General features: G+C 40.0%; 1 protein-coding gene and 1 pseudogene across 1 annotated transcript; both read left to right on the top strand.

Moving 5' to 3' along the window:
* Positions 1–21: 21 nt before the first annotated feature.
* Positions 22–4,058, top strand: LOC115664980 (receptor-like protein kinase At3g21340; annotated as a pseudogene).
* An 8,198-nt stretch (positions 4,059–12,256) lies between these two features.
* Positions 12,257–18,263, top strand: LOC130140637 (probable LRR receptor-like serine/threonine-protein kinase At1g05700). Its single transcript, XM_056320562.1, has 13 exons — positions 12,257–12,326; positions 12,993–13,515; positions 13,696–14,159; positions 14,267–14,402; positions 14,583–14,654; positions 15,209–15,289; positions 15,453–15,525; positions 15,674–15,884; positions 16,560–16,801; positions 16,895–17,021; positions 17,290–17,352; positions 17,450–17,639; positions 17,846–18,263. Exons 1-13 carry the CDS (start codon positions 12,257–12,259, stop codon positions 18,261–18,263), a joined length of 2,670 nt encoding a protein of 889 aa, XP_056176537.1.
* The last annotated feature ends 8,320 nt before the right edge of the window (positions 18,264–26,583 follow it).

The following is a 26,583-nucleotide window of genomic DNA, read 5'->3' as shown; positions in this document are numbered from 1 at the left end:
ATATACTGTTCGGAAAATCAATGACATCAAAGCAATGTATCACATTAAAAGAGAAAGCTGGCAAGGTGATCCATGCGTACCAAGCAATTACGCATGGGATGGTCTAAATTGTAGCAATGAAAATCCTCCAAGGATTTTATCGCTGTAAGTCCTCTGGCACCGTTTCTCAGATAATACTAATTTTCTTGATGATACCTGAGAAAAATTCTCATTCATCATGAAAACTGGAAGTTTTTAATATCCACAGGAAAGAACATTTAGAATAAATGCAACCTTCCAGGGTGAATTCTCATATAGGCTAAGAACTTTGTCATGCTTTTATCAAGTTCAAGGGGGGCATGATGGCAACTTTAGTGATTTAAAAGAGGGAGCTTTTGACATCCTAAGCCTCACATGTTATTGGAGAGAGCTCATAAACTAAATCTTAAGTTGACACCCACCCCCTAAAAGTCAACATCTTGATTATTTTATTGGGGGGTTGCTCCATTTGGAAGGGGTCGGTCATGACAAGCTATATACTCATCAACCGGCAATACATATTGCTCCCTCCTTCTCCGATGTATAGGTATGTTGTTCGTGCAACTTCTTTCACCAATAGCCTACGTTTCCAATTTTAGACTTCAGTGTTCCAAATTGCATCGTTTATGAGCAAATATTAGGTCCTCTGAAAATAATTTTTTAGGTACTCTAGGACCAATAATAACCACGAAATATAGAACAAGGAGTTAGGGAGACCCATGCAAGGAATGAGATGGACGATTGTAAATGGTCCTCTTAAAACATTTACAGCAGGAGAACCTAAAATATTTTTGTTCTGAATAATTGATTGCATAAACTTTTCATTGTTGTACCCAAAATTGCTGCCTTTATAAAGATGTCAATGACAGCCTCTACTTTGATTTATTATGGTCAGGAAATTGAGCTCAAGCAATTTGACGGGCGACATAGTCTCATCACTTTCACATCTATCAAGATTGGAATACTTGTAAGTATCACCGTGGTTGAATTAGTTGTGTCTGCACGTCACTCATGATTAAGCACCCCCTGGGAGTCAACTCATGGTTTAATGACTAAGGTTGTGGTTTATGAGACATAGGCTGTTGAAATGTTGCCCTAATGTGTGTGGAAACATCCTGCTTTTGGCTATGGAGCTGGTTAACTTGATATTAGGAGTCCTAAACTTGCTCTTTTCCAGAGATTTGTCCAACAACCAGCTTACAGGAGCAATACCAGAAACTCTGGCAGAGTTACCAAATCTTAAATTTATGTAAGTTACTGTGTCTAAGTGAAGCAGCAAAGGATTTCAAGTGGACAAATCGCTAATCATGGCTATATTTGCAGAAATTTAAGTGGAAACAACCTGATTAAAACAGTTCCTGAAGCACTCAAGAAAAGGATTGTGGACAATACTTTAAACATGAGGTTCTCTCTCTCTCTCTCTCTCTCTCTCTCTCTCTCTCTCTCTCTCTCTCTCTCTCTCTCTCTCTCTCTCTCTCTCTCTCTCTCTCTCTCTCATGCGACATTTATAGGTGGAAAGACAATTGGCACGTTTTATTTATTGTGATTAAAAGCAAATAAGAAGGCCAACTGTGACAGAATTTGGTCAATCAATCAGGACATTTTGTAGATAGGAATTTGAGTTCAGCTCCTTCATTCTTTGTGGCAGTTTAGAAATTGTGAATCTGTGCCTAGCCGATTCTTGCCTGCAGAAGAAGAAACAAAAAACCATCCTCGTTCCAGTTGTAACATCAGTTTCAGGCTTCTTTGTGGTTCTCTTTGGTGCTTCGGCTACTCTTTGGTCGATTCAACGCAAACGAACAGCAGGTAAGTTTTCTTACTTGTCCTGTTCAGGCAATCCTACATTACATTTGACGACTATCTTGACTATGCTTTTCCTTCGGTACAGTTCTATCTGCAACAATGTCTTTTCTATGATAATTTAGTTGAGAATATACAACTCAGCAACTTTCTTTCTCGTCTCACCCACCCTAGGGATATCATTTTACAATCTCATTGACATTGCAATCAGGAATGAATGATAGTTGGTTTTAATCAAAATTTTGCAATGCTAGTAATATGAGTTCATAATGATCACAAGAAAATGAAGACAAGAGAGAGACAGGGATCACCATAGCATGGTCGCATCAGTATCACAAAAAGAATGTGCAATATTCAGCTTAACTTATTGACAATAAAGTCTCTAATTTTTTTTCTTCAAAAGTAATCGTGCCATGCACGAGGACTAATAACAACTTGAGAGTACAACTTTGTCCTTAATATTCTGATGGTCCCTAAAAGAAAGTTTGATTGAGCAATCTCGAACTTATCTATATGTACTGAGCAAAGAAAAGTTACCTATTTGTCAGTATATTGAAAGCAAGTGACAGAGAATCCTTGCCCAGATCTTTTGATTTTTGTCCTCTTCTCCACCAATTTAGCTCTTAAAACGGGATCAGAAAAACCTTTCCTACGTCTTTTACTTGTTGAAACGCTATTGGAGTTATTTGCCTTGAAAGTCTATTATCCAAAGTGGTAGTTGCAATACTCATAGGAACCTTTTTGGTACAGAATCTAGTGAAAGGACGCTAAGATTAAAGAATCCACCTTTTAAGTATGGAGAGATTTCAAGAATCACTGGGAACTTTGGACGAATGATTGGTGAAAATGGATTTGGAAAGGTGTATCTTGATACACTAGATAACGGCACCGTAGTTGCTTTGAAGATGCTCTCTGAATCATCAAGGCAAGGGTACAAGGAATTTCAAGCCGAGGTTAGATATGATGATGCAATCATGTTTCCTATTAAAATCAACTTATGCTGACACTTACGCAAATGTTCGTTCAGAAACTTCCTCTTAGACTCTTCTCTGTATTTGTTATAATAACGCACACTCTTTATTCTGCAGGCGCAGCTCTTAATGATTCTTCACCACATAAACTCGGTCTCTCTGTTTGGATATTGCAATGAGTCCAAGCACATGGCATTAATATATGAATACATGGCTAATGGAAATTTATGGCCACATTTATCAGGTGGGTATTTATGTTCTTTTCTATTGTTTTCTTCTCTAAAATAATCCTGTAAAACTCTATTTCTTGCTCATACGTAAAGTTAAGATGCATCCAACAGGGGACCATCCGAAGGTCTTGACATGGAGTAACAGACTACAAATAGTTGTGGATGCAGCACAAGGTACACGAATGAGATATCCTCAGTTGTAGGTTTTTTCCCATCATTGCTTTGGCATTGTTTACACGTTTTTTGTGAGGATTTCAGGTTTGGATTATTTGCATAATGGTTGCAAGCCATCCATCATCCAGAGACTTGAAGACTACTAACATCTTGTTGATCGAAGAACTCCAAGCCAAAGTAGCTGATTTTGGCCTGTCTAGAGCTTTTGCAACTGAAAAGGACTCTCATGTGTCAACTTGTCCTGCGGACACTCCTGGCTACCTCCACCCTGAGTAATGGCTAAAACTCAATATTACTGTTATGGTTCAGTTCAGGATCTCAATTTGCATATACATATTGACATAGCCTAGGATTTTATCTTTGATATGAAGATCCGTATTTTTTTTCCTCCCAAGATTCATTCTTCTGGAAACTTTAACAAGAAGAGCGATGTTTATAGTTTTGGAGTCGTACTGTCTGAGTTGATCACGGGTCGACCTGCAATAGTGAGAAGTCGGGATGGCAGTGCCAGCATGCACATAATTGAATGGTTGATTCCGATAGTTGAAAGCGGTGGTATACAGAGCATTATGGATCCAAGGCTACAAGGAGAATTCGACTTCAACTGGGCTTGGAAACTAGTGGACATTGCCATGTCTTGTACACATCCAACGGCAATTCAAAGGCCGGATATACATCAAGTATTGGCAGAGTTGGAGTCTTTGGTGAGCAAATCAAGTGGTTCCTTTGAAATGACCTCCTTGGAGCTCCCATCTCACGAGGTCCCTCTCGCAAGGTAGCAGAACTTTTCCATACCAGGAAGGCTCGCTTCTTTTTAGGTTAGAGATTAATTTTTGTTCTTTAATTGCATCACCCATTTCCCTTTTCTTTCCGTCTCGCTGTCTAGCAATGATATCCTTTCGTCCTTCGTCGCTCCTTTCTCCACTTATTATGTCAGTTCATGGCATTCCTAGTACCGCGAAACTAGGAACTCCAAGTTGAGTCTTGGGGGAGGTGGTTGGGAGGTTGGGGCTATCCATGGATGGGGTAATCGGCATGAGCAGGCCCACCCTCATGGCACGTTCTTGGAGTTCAGCCGAGACTTCAGTTTGAGTCGACACCATTGGGTAATTAGCAACTTCTCGACAACTAAACTTTTGCGACCCATTGCATAAGAAAATTAGGGATTGATCCCGACTCAGGATAAGCGTAAAAAAAGTTCTAAACCTATTGCATTTGTGCTAAATTAGTCCTAAACCTTTTAATGGTGCCGATTTAGCCTTAAACATTTTGACCCAGTGTCAATTTAGTCTTTCCAGCTAATTTTGGCTGGATATTGCTGACGTGAATGCCAATTGATTTACGTGGTACCGCCGGCGCTAATGTAGACAATTTTTAATAATATTTTTTTCTTTTTTTTTCTTTTTTTTCCTTTTTATTTTCTTCTACCGTTTGTCGGTGGCCGGCTCAATGAAGAAAGAAAGAAAATAAAAAGAAAGCAAATAAAATAAAATAATAAAAATTTTGGAAATATTTATAAAAAAAATTATCCACGTCACCGCCAGCTATACCACGTAGGATGGTTGGCGCCGATTGGACCGCCACGTCAGCAAAATGTTTAGAAATGTTTAGGACTAAATTGCCGATTGGCAATTCGTTAAAATGTTTAGGACTAAATTGGCAAATCATCAAAAAATTTAGGACTAAATTGGCACAATTGAAAGGTTTATGATTGAATTTGCTAGTTGTCAAAAGGTTTAGGACTGAATTGGCAAAATTGAAATGTTTAGGACTGGATTGGCCGTTATACAATATGTTTAAGGCTTTTTGGACAATTTTCCGTCACCCCCATTGTCCTCTTAATTTCGCATTTGAAGCCTCGACCTTTCGATGGTAGCCTATTGTCCCATAGGATCGATTTATCCCTCTTTAACTTGAAATCACTTTTATTGCATAACTATGTCTTACCTCTATGTTGAATGAGCATTTTCGGACCTTTTTCCATTAGTGTGAACAAGAAACAATGATATGTGTAAGGTGATAGATGCATGGCAAGCGAAGGTGATCGGTCCGAACCATGGTAATGTTTTTTGAGACCGATAGTTTGTGCAGTGGTCATTGGTAGCAATGAAATTTTGAAGCTAGAAATTCTTGCCAACCGTGTAAATATCGTATTCAATCAATTGTTTGTGGCCATGCCAAATGCTGAAAATATGAGTCAAAACTCATCCTTCTCATAATTTACCGGATTGATTTTCATGGTGGATGCCTTTAGCCGAAAAGAAGAAGAAGATAATTTGATGATGTACTGTAATAATGATATGTCCTATCGTTTTCGGATTTACCAATGGCCCATCTGCCATCAATCTAAAGCTGTCTATTGACAATGATTTTGGTACTTAGACATGGACACATGCGGACGAAGACCCAGATGCAAGTCTTGGTCTTCCTGTACAGTAGCCATGACTCAGTCAACTGTGAACTGAAGATGGGGTAGCGGTGTATCCTCTTAGTCTTCTTTTTTTTTTTTGGGGAGTATCCTCTTAGTCTTTCCTATAAAAAAAGAGACTGATTTCCAATAAAATTGTCGTCTGAATACGAGTCAGTCCCGTATATGCCTTCCAAAATCGATATAATCACATTAGGATTTATGTTAAGTTGGATTCAAATTCATGAAACTTTTGATCATGTTCTTCAGATATATCAAGATCTTAATCACCAGTCATTGGTGGAAACTGTTTTTGCTATATGAATATAAAGTGCACGGAAGGAAAACGAGGAAACAAAATACTTGGTAGCAATGAAATATAGTGGGCCATAGCCACTAAGATGGGGTCGTTGGTTGTATGGAGAGCTCGCGATATTAACATACTGCTTCTTTGAAAATGGTGAGATGGAATCAAGCAACTTCTTCGAAATGGCCACTCTGGGGCTTGACTGTGATAGTGTTCCCCTTGCAAGGTAAATGGGGGAAATTCAAGACTTATCCCGTAACATTTCAATTCCCACGTCGAAAAAAGTGATGTCTCGTGATGTTATTCATGAGTAAGATCCAATCAAAATGTTCATCACTTTGTATGTCCACATTGAACTGGAGGCTCTGTCCACATTGAACCGGTTGTTAAGACATGGTATATTCTGAGAGGGACAAATAAGCCTAGCCTTCTTTTTTTTTTTTTCTTTTTGAATAACACGGGGGGTGACTGGACCTTCCAGAAGCATAGCTATTTCCACAACGCATTAACTATATTTGAATATGCAGCCTTATTCACTGATTTTAATGTTTCTAATAGACTTCTTCTGAAATATCATTTTCATTGAAAGCAACGAATGCCTTATCGTTTCTCGGTTTACCCATGCATACCCAAATAGATTGCAAAGTTTTTTTTTTCCTATGAATAATATTGACTAGAACAAATAACAAAATTAACCTTCGGTAATGACGCATGGCAAGCGAAGGCGGTCGGCTAAAACCATGGTAAGGTTCGTTGATATTGATGGTTTGGTCGGTGGTCGTTGCAGATGATATAGAGATAGCAAAGAAATTTCAGAGCTAGAAATTCTTGTCTACCCTGAAAACATTGTTGTTAATCAATTATTTCTAGCCATGCCAAATGCTGAAAACGTGAGTTAAAACTCATCCTCCAATTAATTATTCTTCCTTATTATAATTTACCTTACTGGTTTTCCATGGCGGATGCCTCTAGCTGGAAAAAAAAAAAGATGATTTCATGGTAATAATGACATGGCAAAGAATAAATTAGCGCATAACTTGATATATTGTTTCAGATTAACCGATGGTCAATATGTCATCAATCAAAAAAGATGTGTATAAACATTGATTGTGGTCCTTAGACTTGGACACATGCTGACGAAGACCTAGCTGCGAGTCTTGGACACATAAGTCATGGGCTTCACCATCTGCAATTAAGAGGCCAGACATAAGTCACATATTAGCTGAACAGGAGTATTTGGCCATAAACATGGCAAGCCAAAGAGTGGAAAATGGTGAGATGGAATTAAGCGGCTTCGTTGAAATGGCCGCTCTGGGATTTGACCGTGATACTGTTCTCTTTGCAAGGTATATGTGGAAATTGAACACTTACCCTGTGACTCCTCAAGCCTCATATTAGTTGGGTGAGATCCTGTGATGTTTTAGGTAATATTTGCTCCAAATGATCACCGCCTTACGTGTTTACGCAGATTATTTCTTTTGGAAGCTTGGCTTACGTGCTGCAAGACATGGTATATGCTAAGAGGTACAAATAAGCCTAAGTTTCTTTTACCCTTTTTTGGAACAGTATGTAGGGTGACCAGACCTTCCATAAGCTTTCATTTATTAGAACTTCTGCGTCCTCCTAAACTTTGTAATTGAAGACATAAGTCTCGTGCTTGAATCTTTAGCTAAAGTTGTAACTGTTCATATGTTGATAAGTGTATGTTCACATTGAACTGGAGGCTCTATCCACATTGAACCGGTTGTTAAGACATGGCATATTCTGAGAGGGACAAATAAGCCTAGCCTTCTTCTTTTTTCCTTTTTTAATAACACGAGGGGTGACTGGACCTTCCAGAAACATAGCTATTTCCAGAACACATTAACTATATTTGAATTTGCAGCCTTATTCACTGATTTTAATGTTTCTAATAGAATTCTTCTGAAATATCATTTTCATTGAAAGCAACGAATGCCTTATCGTTTCTCGGGTTACCCATGCATAACCAATTAGATTGCAAAGTTTTTTTTTTTCCTGTGAATAATATTGACTAGAACAGATAACAAAATTAACCTTCGGTAATGACGCATGGCAAGCGAAGGCGGTCGGCTAGAACCATGGTAAGGTTCGTTGATATTGATGGTCTGTTCGGTGGTCGTTGCAAATGATATAGAGGTAGCAAAGAAATTTCGGAGCTAGAACTTCTTGTCTACCCTGAAAACATTGTTGTTAATCAATTATTTCTGGCCATGCCAAATGCTGAAAACGTGAGTTAAAACTCATCCTCCAATTAATTACTCTTCCTTATTATAATTTACCTTACTGGTTTTCCATGTCGGACGCCTCCAGCTAAAAAAAAAAAAAGATGATTTCATGGTAATAATGACATGGCAAAGAATAAATTAGCGCATAACATGATATATTGTTTCAGATTTACCAATGGTCAATATGTCATCAATCAAAAAAGATGTGTATTAACATTGATCGTGGTCCTTAGACTTGGACACATGCTGACGAAGACCTAGCTGCAAGTCTAGGACACATAAGTCATGGGCTTCACCATCTGCAATTAAGAGGCCAGACATAAGTCACATATTAGCTCAACAGGAGTATTTGGCCATGAACATGGCAAGCCAAAGAGTGGAAAATGGTGAGATGGAAGTAAGCGGCTTCACTGAAATGGCCGCTCTGGGATTTGACCGTGATACTGTTCCCCTTGCAAGGTATATGTGGAAATTGAACACTTACCCTGTGACACCTCAAGTCTCATATTAGATGGGTGAGATCCTGTGATGTTTTAGGTAATATTTGCCCCAAATGATCACTGCCTTACGTGTTTACGCAGATTATTTCTTTTGGAAGCTTGGCTTACGTGCTATTAAGACATGGTATATGCTAAGAGGTACAAATAAGCCTAAGATTTTTTTTGGTGTGAAATGTAAGTACCATTCATAAGTTGACGTATAAAAGCTTAGGGGCATACCCCAGCATTACAAAGAGGACTATGATCACGAAAAAATGGAGTGTGGGAGACTCCATATATTAGCCAATATTACAATTGCCCTAGAAGGTCTACAAGTTTTGTAGTGCGAAGCTCGCCCTCTGACATGATGGGGGCATCATGTGACTTATGTTGGAAACATCTATGATTACGCTCCATCCAGATGCAATAAATAGTCGCTAGGAAAGATACCTTGAGAAGTGTAGCTGCCAGATCCTTGCCTTTGGTAGCACTTATCATCCATTCGAGTTCTTCGTTCCATCCTCCTATATACCGCAGGATCCCGTATTGTGCAAGGATAGTACGCCAAATGCTTTTAGTCCAGGTGCACTAGAAAAATAGATGATCTCTACTTTCCATATCTAATGGACAAAAATTGCAATGGCTATCTATTTCAGGCTTCCAACGTGATACGATCTCTGCTGTGGGTAGTATGTCCCTGCATGCTAGCCAGCCGATAAAGTTGTGCTTGCTGATACCGCGCGCCTTTCCAGATCAACTGGCACCATTCCACAGTTGGTCCCGCCCTCCTGGTTTCATCGTATATCTCTTGGCAACAATATATTGGCTTAGATATGGCTGAAGCTAAAGCCGGTCGTAATTGAAGGATAAAACGCCAACTCCATGCCATGGTACCCTTGATTTCAAGCTGCATAATCGGGTTTTACCCTTTTTTGGAACGAAATGGCCAACTCCATGCTTATGGAAGTTCTAAGTTTCTTTTACCCTTTTTTGGAACAGTATGTAGGGTGACCAGACCTTCCATAAGCTTTCATTTATTAGAACTTCTGCGTCCTCCTAAACTTTTTAATTGAAGACATAAGTCTCATGCTTGAATCTTTAGCTAAAGTTGTAACTGTTCATATGTTGATAAGTGTACCGCGGCCGCCATGCTAAATAAGTAGTGTTAGAGGTGAACACCCAATCACGATGATCTAATTCAACTTGTGATTTCCTTCTACATGTTAAATAACAGCATCCCGGCAAGCTAAAGATGATAGATAATTTCATGTTTGATTGTGTGGTGACGTATCCCTTCACTACTCTCTGTTATACCTTCATCAGGGAAAGAACACGAGAAGTGCTATAACTTTCGTACGATATGCATTTCATTGTCAAAACTTTTCGAACGATCACTTAAATGCCATTTTAATAAAATAAAAAAAAATGATTACATAAGTGTCATCAGCGATTTTTTTTACCGGAAAATCTGACATAACGTTAATTTATTATATATCCGCTGACGTGGCTTGCCGGAGAAATCCAGTCAGCAAAAAATAACTCGTTGGCCCTAGTTCTTGCCCAAAACTGACAAGTTGGGGTTAAATTAGGGCGAAGAAGCAATCCCTAGCCCTAATCCCTTGAAATTACTATTAAAATTGCAGCTGATTACCTGCAGAATAGTGAGCGAGAGCCTAGTAGAAGCAGAGTTGAGGTCACCGAAGAAGAGGAGTTGCGAGACTTTGGATTGGGTGAGGAAGATGACGTAGAGAGGGGGGATGAGGGCAAGTGTTATTTGGGTGAAAAATCTTCCTCCAAGTGAGGATAATCTCGTAGGTCTCTATAAATGCTAAAAAAAACCTAAGAAATTGCAATTTATGCTGGCTCTGTCCTTGGTTTTTGCACAGAAAAATTAAGAATTGAGTGATTGGTGTTCTAATTCAACGTGATTCTTGAAATAGACCAAGCGGAGAGGTACTATGTAAAGCTTCCCATGGTTGCTGACGATGAGGTCATTGGGTGCGTATATTGTCCATCGACTGCGTCATGGTCCTCAAGATCTCAAGCATGAAACATTTGTTCGTGATCATCACCTCCAGGAATCGACCCACGCCTTCATTACTGCCCACCTTCCAATTCGGGTCTAGCATGTCATTGCTCTCCTCGAGGTCTTGTGCCACCTCCCTAACTAATTTTTGTTAAGAAAGCCGTACGGAATTAAAATTTCATTAAAAAATTATTAATACCACTAAAAACTCTAAATTTATATATTGTAATAATAATATGTGTAATAGAAATTAGTGCGTATCATTTTCGAATTTACCAATGGTCCATATGTCATCAATTAAAAGCGGTCTATTGACATTGATCGTGGTCCTTAGACTTGGACACATATGCGGACGAAGAACCAGCCGCAAGTCTTGGTCTCGTTGTACTGTAGCCATGACTCAGTCAACTGTGAACTGAAGATGGGGTCGCGTATCCTCTTAGTATTTCCTATAGAAGAAGAGACTGATTTCCAATAAAATTATCGTCCGAATACAAGTCAATCCTGTATATGCCTTCCAAAATCGATATAATCACGTTAGGATTTATGTTGAGTTGGATTCAAATTTATGAGATTTATGATCATGTTCTCCAGATATATCAAAATCTTAATTACCAGTCATTGGTGGAAACTGTTTTTCTTATATGAATATAAAATGCACAAAAGGAAAACGAGGAAACAAAATACTCGGTAGCAATGAAATATACTGGGCCATAGCCACTAAGATGGGGTCGGTTGGTTGTATGGAGAGCTCGTGATATTAATATACTGCGAGCAGGCATCTCTTCCTCGCACTTCTCTGTTCGACCATCTCCACTGCTCGATCACAATGGGAAGATCAACTACAGCTTTCTCGTTTTCTTTGCTTGCAGCTTTAGGATTTGTCCTTGTGGTTCAAGCCCAACAAAATCCAGGTCTCTCTCTCCCTCTCTCTCTCTCTCTCAAAAACGACATAGCTCTTCGTTTATAACGACATAGCTTTTTTCATTGAAAATCACTTCTGACTGCGTTAATTAGATGTCTGATCAACATAAATTTATGTTAAATATCAAATTTATTGTTAATGAATTTGATCGATCAACATAAGATAAATTTTTATTACCGTAAAATTCAAACAGATCTCATTATATATATTTATTTCACCAATTGATCCGGACAAAATTGTCATTGGTTTAATGTGGTCAGATATGATTTTCATGTTTCGTCCGAAATGTCCTTTCCATGTTTCGTCCTCACATTCTCCCAATTTCTCTTCTTCTTTTTTGTCGAAATCTCCTAATTCTCTCAAAAACCGTGATTTAGCTTTATTTGCTTGAGATATTTATGGATATTGGCAATCTTTTGGTTGCCGTATAAAATAAGCTGAGAAACATTCGTGCTCCTATCAGCATGTGCAAGGATACCCAAGCAATGTGACATAATCATTACAAGGTCAAGGGTGTGTGTGAGTCAATGGATTTGCAAGATAGCGAACCGAGTCTCCTTTGTCGACGCTCTATATTAATGGCTCTGAGCTATGCTTCATGTGACAATGCACTTACAAATCTCTCTCTCTCAGAGGAAGACAAAGCTGGCAAGTTCATCCTTGTGAAAGAACAATGAAGACTCGATGTGTGTCATTTCTTTGTCTAGCTCTCGTACTTCTTGTTCAAGGACAAGACAATCCTGGTTCTCTCTCTCTCTCTCTCTCTCTCTCTCTCTCTCTCTCTCTCTCTCTCTCTCTCTCTCTCTCTCTCTCTCTCTCTCTCTCTCTCTCTCTCTCTCTCTCTCTCTCTCTCTCTCATTTCATATAAACTAGAATGGCTTGCTTGCAACCAAATCTTGCGCAGGAAGCAATTGTGTCCTTGTATGATACCTTGATATCTATAAAAAGAACAGCTTACGTTTATATCATCAGTTTTTCCAATAAGCCATATGATCTTATCTAATATGCGCAGAACATATCACTTCGGTTTTCCTTTTGACACGTGATTTGAGATAACATCGATTTTTTCTCTCCAATGTTTTAGCTGAGTTTGTCAATTAACCATTTAAGATAAGGCCATCAAACTAAACAAAAGCTAATATTATAGGCTTCTTACTTTGAAAAATTCAATTAATTATTTGATAAATAAATCAAGCATGTCACATGTAAAGCAGCCTTCTTGCTTCTTATTTAACTTATAGCCCCCCACCTAGCATAAAAAGAGTAATTCACCGCTTTATGAAGTTTCACACGTATTGCGAAATCCCTCGAGAGGTTTACCGATAAAGAAAATCAATTTCAAAGAACATTGTTCTCGAGAAAAACTCCTCAATTATTTCTTCTTCTTTTTTTGTTATTTCTAATAACAGATTTCATAAGTATCGACTGTGGCGCACCGAATGATTACATTGATAATCTTCTCAACATATCCTACAAGACTGATGCCGGATTTGTAGACTCCGGACAGGTCATGCAAGTCCCTAGTAATTTCATCTACAACAACATGCAACAATTGAAGAACTTGAGAAGCTTTCCTAATGGTACTAGGAATTGCTATACTCTTCGACCACGGCAAGGCATGAACAAAAAGTATTTGATTAGGGCAACCTTTTTATATGGGTATTATGATAATAAAGGAATGGCCCCGGAGTTCGATTTGCACGTGGACACAAACTATTGGCACGAGGTGAAATCGCCGAACTACGTGTGGAGCGAAATCATTTATGTTGCCCCAAGAGAATACATACAAGTGTGCCTATTGAATAAGGGTACAGGAACACCTTTCATTTCGGCTCTGGAGTTGCGACTCTTGGACAGCATGACTTACCATATTGATTCGGGTGCTCTAGTGATCAAATGGCGAGAGAACGTCGGATCATCCGTCACATATAGGTGATGATTTGTTATCTTATTCCGACAACAATGTTGGAAACTTCGTTATCTTTATCTATATTCTATAATGAATCGACTTGAATCCCACGTGTCGAGTCTCCAAAAAGAAAACTAGTAGAGTGAATTTATACATTGAGTCACCTTCTCACTAACCAGTTGATCACTTTGTCTTTCATATAGGCACCCACAAGATGACTATGATCGCATTTGGGCTGCCAAAGAGTATGACGGTATGACATCAATTACCAACACCACGGTCTTTGACCTAACGAGCGGCAACGATGCTTATGATGTTCCAGCCGAAGTGCTGATGTCCGCACAACAAGTGAACACAAGAAAGACTTCCTGGCCGTCCAATCCCAACGAAGCCTGGTACATCGTCTTGCACTTTGCCGAGATCCAAGTTCTCCAACCAGGCCAAGTGAGGGAGTTCACCGTGTACATGGAAGACGGGTCGACCCCCCCCACGCTCAGGCCTCGGTACTCGACCCCGGCAACCGTTGTTTCGTTACCCATCACAGGTCGGACCAGGATCAACTATGATTTCTACAACACGTCCCAGTCCACCCTCCCTCCAATCATGAACGCCCAGGAGATTTTTAACATCATTAATCTACCAATCTCTCAAACGGCACTCAATGACGGTAATTTTAAGCATGCCTTGTACCGGTTTTCGTACAACTCAAACATTTTTCCATCGGTGTGCTTTGCCTATTGGTTAATCATTTCGTCTCGATTGGAAAAACCACAGTCAACGCGATGGTCAACATAAAGATATCATATGCAATAGTACGAGATAGCTGGCAGGGCGATCCATGCGCTCCACCAGATTATTTGTGGAAAGGATTGAATTGCACTTACGGTAGTCCTCCAAGGATCATCTCATTGTACGTGCAATTTTTTAAGCAATTCTTGTCATTTCGTTCGACCAAAATTGAATCTTGATACAATTGGTCAATTTTTGTTTCAGTATTGATTGAGATTTCTTTTAATTAATAACAAAATTTTGGTTTCTAGCAAAAGCAAAAATATACCAACTTTTGGTAATAAAAGTGGCATTTGTACAGGAATTTGAGCTCCAGCATGTTGAAAGGGGGTGTATCCGATTCCTTCTCCAATCTCACTGCTTTGGTCACCTTGTAAGTTTGAATATCTCCTTCATAATATATCTCCCAATACATGCAAATTAGGATTTTGATCTTTCATCAGCTGTAGTATTCAAGCTAGACACACTTTCAAGAACACACAAAAGTGTACATATGCACGTACAGAAGAAAAAGAACATTTATTGATATGTACGAAAATTCTACACAGTGGACATAATAAAACTTCAGTGAATAGATATCTATTTGCATACACTCATATATACATATAGTCTCTCATGAGGGACGATTCGACAAACACTATTTCTATGTGCAAAATATTTAGCCAGATCTAATCGCCCCGTCACTCATCTACTAACACAAAATGCCATCTCTTTTATTTAGGGATTTATCATACAATGGTTTGAGCGGTCCGATACCGACATCTTTCGCCCAAATGCAAAGTCTACAAACCCTGTGAGTTACCGAGACTCGGTATAGTATGTTGCTTCTTGTTTGGTTGTGTAAGAACTCAGTAAACATGAACAGGTCATTATTATTGACAAAATGAGAGCGTATATATATATGCGTTTTGTTCTCTCCATTTGCAGAAACTTAAGCAACAACAATCTTAGCGGTGTGATTCCTCATGCCCTCATAAAGAAGATGGCAGATGGAACATTGAAGTTGAGGTACATGACCCACAACTTGAAGTCAATTTCGAACTGACAATTGAAATTTTAATTATTATCCAATTTTAAGGCCTAAGTAAATAATAATAACAATACCCAAAAAAGTCGAGATTTCTTCCCGGTTATCTTAATCTTTTTATGGAAAATTTGTTCAATATTGCAGTGTAGATGGAAATCCACATTTGCCTCAAGTATATGTGTCCGAGAACAAGAAGAAATGGATTGTGCCGGTCATTGTTAGTTCATCCATTTTTGCCCTAATCTTCGTGTGCTCACTCGTCATCATCATTTGGAGAACCACAAGGAAAAGACGAGGAGGTGATTTTCATTTCTTTTTTCTCAAGTATAATCTCTACCCAATGATCGCTTATGGTAATCAATTAGTCTTCATTTTTTCTTTTTGTTGACGCAAGAGAGCCAAATGAGGGTACGCTCGAAATGATAAAGAAACCATTTAAATACAACGAAGTCTTGCGCATCACTGAGAATTTTAAAGTGGTGATTGGAGAAGGAGGATTTGGGAAAGTCTATCTTGGAACTCTTGATGATGGCTCTAAAGTTGCGGTGAAATTGCTCGGCCAGTCCTCACGGCAAGGTCACAAGGAATTTCAAGCCGAGGCTAGAACATTGTTGACACCTATTTTTAATTACCCAAAATTAATTACACAAAATTTAGGGTTTAATGTCCATAATTCTTAAACCAAAAAAAATATTATAGTTCTAATTACATGGCATATAGATATTAGGCACATTTGCATTAATAGGGCTAATTCAAGCATATTTTCTTAACTAATTTAAAAAAAAAAAATCAGGTCCGGCTGGGTAGGGACTGGGTCGACCCGGCCCTTTCCTTCCCCCACGCCCCCCCCCCCCCCCCCGCGGGCCCAGCCCGCTCCTTTTCTTTTCTTTTTTTTCCATGCGCGAGCTGGGCCCAGCCCAGCCCGCTCCTCCCTTTCCCCCACGGCCGGCCTCTCTCCCTTTCTCCTCCTTCCTCTGTCTTCCCCTGCAGCGACCATCGCCTAGGACATCGCGGATTATCCGCTCCACTGCGCAAAGCTGGCCACGAAAGACTTGGTAGGAGCAGAGGCCGGCGCAGAGCATTCAGTGGAGCAGGATCAGCGACCGGCGACCACCATATAAGCCGGAGAAGAGAGAGATGAAAGTGATCGGTCAGAAAACAGAGCAGAGAGAGAGAGAGAGAGATATTTTCAGAGATTTTGAGAGAGAACAGAGATTTTAAGGTTATATAATTTCCTTTTCATTTCTACAGATGTTACTACTATTGCTACGACTACCAACTCTAACAGAGGATCTACTAGGACATTAAGGTTGTCAAAAAATCGACATTTTACATTCACTGAGGTTACAAAAATTACTGATAACTTTACAACAGTAATTGGAGAGGGAGGATTTGGGAAAGTTTACTTCGGCAAACTTGACGATGGCACTGAAGTTGCAGTAAAAATGTTATCTCAATCATCAAAGCAAGGCTACAAGGAGTTTCACACAGAGGTTCGAAACACCAGTGCAACTAGAATCAATATGTCATGTTTTCGATTTTTTGAGTGTTCTACTCATGGCAAGCTCTGATACCTGGATGTACAGGCGCAACTCCTGATGGTCGTTCACCATAGAAATCTGGTTTCACTTATCGGACATTGCGAAGAATTTGAAAACATGGCGCTGATTTATGAATTCTTGTCCAATGGAAATGTTCAACAACATTTGTCAGGTTTGTCTGATATTTCCTTCTCCAAATTCTAACCAGATAAAGCATCACTTAGACTCTCACCATATGACAGCACGACATGTGTCGAGTTATATTTTATCTCAACTCTGTTCTTTGATAGTTCAGGCTTTTGGATTAATCGGTCAAGTAACATAGTCATTAATAGCACAACGGAAATGAAATTAACTTTCTCAACGAATGAATAAGATGGTGAACAGGATTTTACATCTTTCATGATTGGAATACTCCTTAATCCTCTACTTTAAAGCAGCAAAAAACCCGAATGTTTTGAGTTGGAGCCAGAGACTACAAATCGCAATCGATGCAGCTCAAGGTACATAAAGTAGATTGATGAAATCTTTGTTCACATATCCACAAGTTGAGCAACACAATACATTTCATTAATTTTTTCTTTTTTGTTGGTGGTGCAGGGTTGGAGTACCTGCATAATGGCTGCAAACCTCCCATTGTCCATAGAGATTTAAAGACGCCCAATATTTTACTAAACGAAAGCATGCAAGCGAAGATTGCCGATTTTGGATTATCGAAGGCATTTGTAACAGAGCATGATTCTCATATTACAACTCGCCCATCGGGAACGCCTGGTTATCTCGATCCCGAGTAAGCGACTCGAACCAACAACTCTGAATACTAAGACTATTCCACTTGGGAAGGAGGATAACTGTGCTGATTTAGACCAGCGCGAGAGGCCCATGCATTTTATCTGTACATGTTTATGTTGGATACACGTATGTAGGTACGTTTTTGAAAGGCAGTTTCGGCTATTATTGTACTAATCAAAGCAACAATTCCTTTTGAATCCTCAGGTTTCATACATCTGGAAACTTGAGCAGGAAGAGCGACGTGTACAGCTTCGGCGTAGTTTTATTCGAGTTAATCACTGGCCTCCCCGCCATTATAAGAAGTCCAGAGGGCAGCACGCACATAGTTCACTGGGTGACTCCACTCATAGAAAGAAGGGACATCCAAAGCATTGTTGACCCGAGGTTAAATGGCCAATTCAGCATCAATTCTGCATGGAAAGCGGTGGAAATAGCCATGTCGTGTGTGCCGACGACAGCGGTCCAAAGACCAGACATAAACCGTGTTCTGTGGGAACTAAAAGAATGCTTGACGGCAGAGATCGATTCAGGAAGAAGCCAAAGAATGGGATATAGTAAGAGGAAGAGGGAGCCTTTTGAGATGACCATAATTGACGGTGATATTGCTCCAAGTGCTCGTTAACCATGCTTCGTCTATAAGGTTATCATGTCCATCTTCCTTGTATAAGTTGTTGATTATCGGATCGACAGATTCGAAAACTTTTGTACAATGTCTGCGCTTGTAACTTTAAATTGTGAGTGTTGTATATTGGGGTCGTTGCTTTTCTAGCTTAGTGAATAAATGAGTGAATGTTGAGTTCAATTCACACTTTGGCCCCTCTTTACAAGGTTACAAACTGTACTTGTTGATAGCTACCCTTGCTCAGTTATCCATGTGAACCTCTGTATAATGAAGCAGAGGAAAAATGAATTTCTTTCATTGGCACACCACCTGTGTTATTAACCAAAGTCATCTTTTGACAATCTTTGCCAACCACAACCACCTAATTACTAGCCACCTGAGCCATAATGAGAAGCCCGAAGAGCAGCACTCACGTCATCCAATCGGTGTCGCCTCTCATCGAACAAGAGGATATAGAGAGAGAGCATCATGGATCAGAGGCTACAAGGGCGGTTCAGCTCCTGCATCTGCTTGGAAACTAGTCAAGGCAGCAACGTCGTGCGAGGCCGTGACTGCGAACGAGAGGCCGAACATGAACCCGCATGCTGTTGGTGCCTGATGATCCAATGAATCCTGTTCTGCTTCACCCTTCACGCTCGCTGCTTATGATTTTGGCAACATGTCCGTGAAAATGTCCCACGAGACGGTGCTTATAATGTGCTCCAAAACCTTCCTTTGGGTCTGTAAAATTGTGGACGATGTGATTTTCCAGGTTTTGTATCTACCATAGCCCCCTATGAACTCATTAGTGAGAGATGATATTGCGGAAAGGAAGCTGCTGTTTTGCACTGGAAGAACAAAATGTGCAATCTAGTAAATGTGCGCACGCGTTGCGTGTTTCCCAATACAAGAGAGAAAGAACTCTCTAAATATTAAATTAAATCTACTTAATACGAGAAACTTAAATCATCGAATAATGAATTCATGACTGTGACATACAGGGCTCTAAATCATCATTTTTCCTCACGGATCAGTCCCGGTTTTACACGATTTACTCAAATTTTCGTCGATTGATCCCGGCATTCTCAACCTCGGTAAACAGGGGAAAACAGAGCAAAGAAGGAGGAGGCTTACCTGCTTCAAGAAGCGAGCTGAAATCACCGGAATCGATACCGGCGGAAATCAATGATACTGCAAAGAAAATCGCCGTTCCTACTTCCATCCAACGACGACGAACAGTTCTCGCGAATGTTTCCTCCGTTCAGAGGCGAAGGGCAGTAGCTTCCGGCCGGCGAAAAACGAACTGTTGTTTCCGGGCCGACTGAAAATGATGAACCAGAAAGGAAGTTCTGGAATGACCTCAAAACTCATTCTGTTATCTGCTATATCAGTATTCAGTGACGTGCCGTGCCGTACCATACAGTTACCGAGAATCCGTTACAACAACCTCCGGCGAAGCGTATCTTCTAGAACCTTTGAGATTCGCTTCGGTCACCGGTCTGTTTCTCACCGTCGCGCTCGTTGCCTTCGCTCTCACCTTCGTACAAGGGAAAAACGAGAGAGATAAGGGAGAGGGATGAGTTCCGCGTCGTCCACGGGCTGAAGCAAAAATGGGTTTTTTTTTTTTTTTTTATTTCTTTATTCTTTCTTTGGGTTTTCTGGTGGGCCAGCTTGTGTAGATGGGTTTGGGCTTATTTAATAAGCTGATGAGAACGAATTTGGACCAAAATGGGCCGTGCGAGCTTGCGCCTCGTGGGTAGACATGTTAAACCGGTGGGTCGGGTCGGGGTCGGGTCGGGACATAAATGGTCCGATCCAAATTGATCCATTAACCCATTTATGACCCATTTTATTTGTAATGTATCCGACCCGACCCATATTACTAAAGCACTACTATATTTAACCAAATCTAGGAAAACTTGTTACTTATGACTTTTTTTAAAAATTATACTACTAAAACATTTTCATACAATTTTTATAATTTTTTTTAAAAATTGAGGTTTTGTTTATTTCGCGAAAAATGCAACATTTCTAGAAAATATTTTCCATGAAGTCATCATCTAAGAAAATAAAAAAAAATTTCGGTATTTGGCTGAAACCTGAAAATGAACTAGAAAATATTTTCCAACGTTTGGTATAATTTTACTTCGTGCATTCATTTTAATAATTTTTATTTTTAAAAAATCAAATTTTTAATTCTTTTTCTTTTTCTTTTTCCTTTATTTTTGGTCGGTGGCCAACCACAGCGACATCCGGCCACTGGCGAGGACAAGGTCGCCGGAGGCCGGCGAAGCTCGAGCTCACCGACCTCAGGCGAGCCAAGCCTCGCCAGCCTCAGGCAAGGTCAAGCTCGCCCGAGGCCAGCGAGCTGGAGCTTTGCCAGATCGGCGAGGCCTCAAGCTCGACCTCGCCGGATCTAGCGAGTTGGAGCCTCACCCGACGCTGGCAAGGCTTGGCTCCCTGGAATCGGGCAAGTTGCCCAAGGCCCGCGAGGCCGTCGGCGAGCTCGAGCGTCACTGGCCTCCGCCAAGGTCATTCTCCCCTGTGGCCGATTGCCGGCCGTCACCGTGGCCGGCCATCGGCCGAAAATAAAGAAAAAATAAAAATAAAAAAAAAGATAAAAAATAAATAATTATAATTTCGATTTTTTTAAAAAATATTTTAATAAAAATGAAGAGAGTGTGTGTGGGCCTAATAGAGAAGTGACCCATTAACGAAAAGAAAATGGGTTGTTAAATGAATTGTAAATGGGTTCAAATTATACCTATTTATGACTCATATATTTAGGCCTACTTATCTTTAAAACCCATTACGGATGATCTGGGAAATAAGGAGTGACCATTAACGACCCATTTAAATAAACATGGGTCCGTAAATGGGTTTTGGGCCCATTTAACAGGTCTACTCATGGGTGAGTTTTAGGGTCGAATTGAATTGGCTCTTCCTCTCTTTATTTACCTCTCTTTCATCTATTAAGTGTTTTTTTTTTTTACTTGTTTATCTTTCATTTGAATAGAAAAAAAAAAGCACCTGATTTTTCGGTTAAAAATCGGATGTGATATATCTTTTCAGATTTACCAATGCTCAATATGTCATCAATAAAAAAAAACGGTGTGTATTGACATTGATTGTGGTCCTTAGACTTGGACCCATGCTGACGAAGACCTAGCTGCAAGCCTTGGTCTTCTTGTATTGTAGCCATGACTCGGTCAATACAAACTGAAGAATATTCAGTGGGTGACTCCAATCATCAACAGACCCAAATGTATGGACAGTTCCAAGATAAGCTCGGCTTGGCCAGCTGTGAAGATGGAGATGTCAGGTGCTGTGTTTCACCATCTGCAATTAAAGAGGCCAGACATCAGTCACATCTTAGGTTAAAGGAGTGTTTTGGTCATAGACATGGGGGACAAGCCAAAGAGTGGCAAATGGGGAGATGGAATCAAGCGGCTTAATTGGAATGGCCGCTCTGGGGTATGACCGTGATAGTGTTCCCCTTGCAGGGTAAATGTAGAAATTCAACACTTATCCCGTGACACCTCAAGTCTCGTTTCAGATGAGTGAGATCCTATGACGTTATTTAGATAATATTTACCCTAAATGATCACCTCTTATGTGTTTATTCAGATTTTTTCTTTTGGAGGCTCGGCTTGCGTGTCATAAGACATGGTATATGCAAAGAGGAACAAATGAGCCTAACTTTCTTTTCTGATTTTTCCTTTTTTGGAACAGTATGTGGTGTGACCGGACTTTCCGTAAGCTTTCCTTAACTTTGTGGTTAAAGACATAAGTCTCACGTTTGAATCTTTAGCCGAAATTGTAACTGTTCATACGCCGAAAAGTGCACCACCACCACCATGCTAAATAAGTAGTGTTAGAGATGAACACTCAATCACGATGATCTAATTCAACTTGTGATTTCCTCGTACATATTAAATAACAACATCCCAGCAAGCTTAAGACGATAGTTAATTTTGTGTTTGGGGGGGGGGGAGGGGAGGGAGGGAAGTACCAAAAAAGTCATAACATATTGTATTGGTACCAATTCAGTCATAAATCTTTCGATTTGACTAATTTAATTCTAAACATTTTCACATTGATACCAATTGAGTTCATCTGGCTAATTTTGGCTGGAAATCATTGACATGGACGCCAGCCGTCCTACGTGGCACGACCAGTGCTGACGTGGACAAATTTTATAATTTTTTATTTTCTTTTTTTTCATTGTGCCAATGGGCGAGGGCCTGTGAGGGTCCCTGGCTGCGGGAGAGGGCGGCCCTCGCCCAACCATGAGGGTTGATCCCTCGCTAGATTTGGCGAGGGCTCCCCTCGCCCAATGAGGGCTCGACCCTCCTAGTCAAGCGTGGGCCACCCTCACCCATGACCAGCGATGGCCTGGGTGAGGGCCGCAACCCTCACCAACGCTCGCTAGCCACAATGAAAAACAAGAGAAATCAAAAATCAAAAATCAAAAAAAAATATTTAAAAATTATAAAATTTGTCCACGGCAGCACCAGTCGTGCCACGTAGGACGTTCGACGTCCACATCAGCGATTTTCGGCCAAAATTGACCTAATTGACTCAATTGGCACAAATGCAAAAGGTTTATGATTAAATTTGTGCAATTAAAATGTTTATGATTCAATTGGTATAAATGCAATAAGAATAGGACTTTTTTGGTACGTTTCCCCTTAATTGGGGAAAGGACACAAAAAGTATCATAATTTTCGTACGACAAGCACTTCATTGTCAAAAATTTTCAAATGATTATTTGAGTGCTGCTTTGATAAAAAAAACGATTACTTAAGTGTCATCGGTGATTGCCTGAAAATCGACGTGACATCAATTTATGATAAATTAGTTGACTGGCTTGCTGGAGAAATCTGTTGCTGAAGGCACTTAAAGTGATTGTTTTTCCATCAATGTGCAACTCAAGTGATCGCTCGAAAAGTTTTGATACTGTAGTGAATACCGAAAATTATGATATTTTTAAGGTCTTTCTCTCTATCTTAATCTCTTGCTTGTCGGTCTATATTAAAACACCTTTTAAGCATGATATTCCGATCGGCCTATAACTTTTGGGCTAAACTTTCTTATATTAGATCCTTCATTAAGAGCTTTTCTCGCTCCTAGTGACTGATGTCGATCTTGAATCTTGCTGGATCGTACAAGTTTAGCAGTGACGGAACAATCCACGATTACACTAGAGACACATGGAGGATCGAGCCAATCATACTGCCGTAACTTTATAGTATGGATTCCACTATTAAAGTGAAGAAAAATTAATGGCTTTCTTGCTAAAATCCCCACTCTAATGGGAGAATGAAGGGGCTGGTGGAACAAAAAATGGTTAATTCGTAAAGTTATGTCCTCATATTACCGTAAATTGTTGAATTACAAATCCAATGAGGAGTCGGTACGAATTACTCCCATATTGCCAAAGCCTGAAAATTACACGTTATCTTACCTCTTTGTTGAATGAGCATTTTCGAGGCTTTTTCCATTAGCGTTGGCATGATGTAATGATACATGTAAGGTGTTGACCCATGGCAAGCAAAGGTGGACGGTCTGAACCATGGTCAGGTTCATTGATACCGATGGTTCGATTGGTGGTCGTTGCAAATGATATAGAGGCAGCAACGAAATTTCGAAGCAAGAAATTCTTGTCAACCATGAAAACATCATCGTCGATCAATTATTTCTGGCCATGCCAAATGCTAAAAATGTGAGCCAAGACTCATCCTGCAGTTAATTACTCTTCCTTCTCATTATTTACCGTATGGTTTTTCATGGCAGATGCCTCTAGCCGGAAACAAATAGTTAATTTCAAGGTGCATCGTGATAATGATGCGAGTAAAAAAAATAAGCGCATCACATGATGTATTGTTTCGAATTACCAATGGACCATACGTGATCAATCAAAAGCTGTCTATTGACATTTATTGTGGTGCTTACTTTGGTACATTTACGGACGAAGACCTAGCTGCAAGTCTTGGTCTTCTTGCATTTGAGCCATGACTCAGTCAACTATAAACTGAAGAAAATTCAAGATGACAGTACCGCATGAGGTCGTGTGTTACTTCCAATACTCTTGGTATTTTAAATAGAAGCAGAACATAATTTTGGATAAATATCATCTGAACCCGAGTCAATCCTGTGACAGAATCAAGTGCACAAAAGGAAAATGAGGATACAAAATACTTCGTAGCAATGAAAAATGCTGGTCCATAGCCATTAAGATGATGTCAGTTGGTCGTAGGGAGAGCTCACGATACAGATATAAGGCGTGCATGCATATTGTCTTCCTCACACTTCTCTCTTCGACAATCTCCACTTCTCGATGACAATGGCAAGATCGTAGCTGAAATGAAAAGGTACTCCACTTCCCGTATTCACAACACACACCTGTATATAATCTGCTTGGGAGGCATACATGATCTCCTCGTACCAAAACTTAGGGTAATAGATAGTGGCCCAATACGTAACATCGATGTATACGTCAAATGTGGGTGATTCATCTTCCCCATCATGTTGCCATGGAAAAAAATGCCCCTGATTAGTTCTAGCAAGTTTGTGGTGGTGGTTGGGAGTTTTTTCTCTGTGGAGAGGGATGATGGATATGGTGGATAGCGAACAACGGATGGTGGTGTCATGAGCGAGCGACGGTGAACATTAAACGATGGCATTTTTTAACTAGGAATGGTGCGATATCATTTTTGGACAACCCAATCACATGGATGTCCATGTGGACTGGTTTTTTTTTTTTAAATGCCAACTCATATAAAAGTTTGGAAAAATACCACAAAAAACCTTAAACTATGCTACTTGTGACAAATTTACCTTAAACTTTTTTTTGTGACACTAAAAATCTCAAACTATGCCACTTGTGATACATTTACCCCACAATACTTTGGCCCATAGACATTTTCGTCTTTTTTTTTTTTCTTTTTTTTTTCCTTTTTTTTTTTCCTTTCTTCTCTCTTCCCTCTGCCGGCCATGGCGGAGGGAAGCTAGCGAGGGCGGTCCTCGCCGGCGCTGGGTTGGGCGAGGGTTGCCCTCGCCGGATCTGGTGAGGGCGACCCTCGCCGGTGTCGGGCAAGGGTCATGATCAAAGGAAGAAAAGTCCGACACTTCATGCGAGCTTCACTGATTTATTTATGTGATCATTGAGATTATGCATTTGCTCATTGAGTCCATTGAGAATAGTGAGATAAAAATAGTGTAATGCATGAGTGATAATAATATAAGTGAAGGAGGAGATTATCGTTTTGTCTATTTTGGATGGAATTGAATGAATGGAAGAATCTTAGAATTAATAATTAGCTTGATGAGACACCGCACCGTTATGGCAGGGTTCACAGCGACCTCAAGCGCGAAAGATTCATATTTATATGGAAAGGGTGGGATTTCTCTTTCACTACAACTTCATGCATTTAATTAATGCGCCAAATGGGAAACAAGAGTGCTAGTCTTGTACGAAATAATTAAATAATGGATATTATCGTTAACATCGAGGAAAGAAGTTGCTAGTAAACTATATGATAAAGTCTTCTCGAAGAGATTAGTTAAAGTAATGGAGGATTAAAAAAAAAATTACACATTAAACTGCCTCATTGAAATGCAAGAGGTAAAACAATGAACTAACAAGATGAGAATGGGTGGCAATTGCCAATACGTGTTTTGTGTTTCAGTAATAGAATTTTTTGTTACATTCTTCGACTACACATTGTGATGTCTTTATATAATACAAGCTAGGGTTACGGAATTAATGAAGAATAAAATCATGATCTCTTCTCTTTGAAAAGAATTGATCTTGCTTGATGAGCGAGTGGTGAAGAGATTGTAGCTGAATCAAGACACGTCATCGTGCTCTTTTCTCTTTGGAAAGAATTGATCTTGCTTGATGAGCGAGTGGTGGAGAGATTGTAGCTGAATCAGGATACGTTATCGTTTCCTTTGACACCCCCTTGCAAGCTGATGTGGCGGAACACACAGTAAGCTTGGACTGTAGAAGTCGAAAGCGAGCCGTGGAGAGCCCTTTGGTGAAGATATCGGCAGGTTGATCGGTAGTGGAGATGTACTGAACATGAAGTTGATTTTTGGCGATCCGTTCTCGCACAAAGTGGTAATCAATTTCCACGTGCTTTGTCCGAGCATGAAAGATAGGATTCCCTGTCAGATAAATGGCTGAGATGTTGTCACACCAAAGAACCGGAGGGCCTTGCCAAGAAACACCGAGATCACGTAAGAGAGCCTCGATCCAAATGAGTTCAGCAGTTGTGTCGGCTAAGCTTTTGAATTCGGCCTCTGTGCTGGATCGAGCGACCGTCCGTTGCTTACG

The sequence above is a fragment of the Syzygium oleosum genome, unplaced genomic scaffold (assembly GCF_021117445.2).
Source record: "Syzygium oleosum isolate NSW1041296 unplaced genomic scaffold, Sole_v2.1 Sole_v2.20, whole genome shotgun sequence".
Taxonomy (NCBI): Eukaryota; Viridiplantae; Streptophyta; class Magnoliopsida; order Myrtales; family Myrtaceae; genus Syzygium; species Syzygium oleosum.
Note: the sequence above shows the minus strand (reverse complement) of the source record. Positions and strands in the feature narration are given on the sequence as shown.

Bases quoted from the DNA above. Each gene is read 5' to 3' on its own strand.
- LOC130140637 (XM_056320562.1), top strand. From the start codon at position 12,257: ATGAAGACTCGATGTGTGTCATTTCTTTGTCTAGCTCTCGTACTTCTT. The intron at 13,516-13,695 runs GTGATGATTTGT...TCTTTCATATAG, and splicing joins GGATCATCCGTCACATATAG to GCACCCACAAGATGACTATG. The intron at 15,885-16,559 runs GTCACAAGGAAT...TCATTTCTACAG, and splicing joins CGGCCAGTCCTCACGGCAAG to ATGTTACTACTATTGCTACG.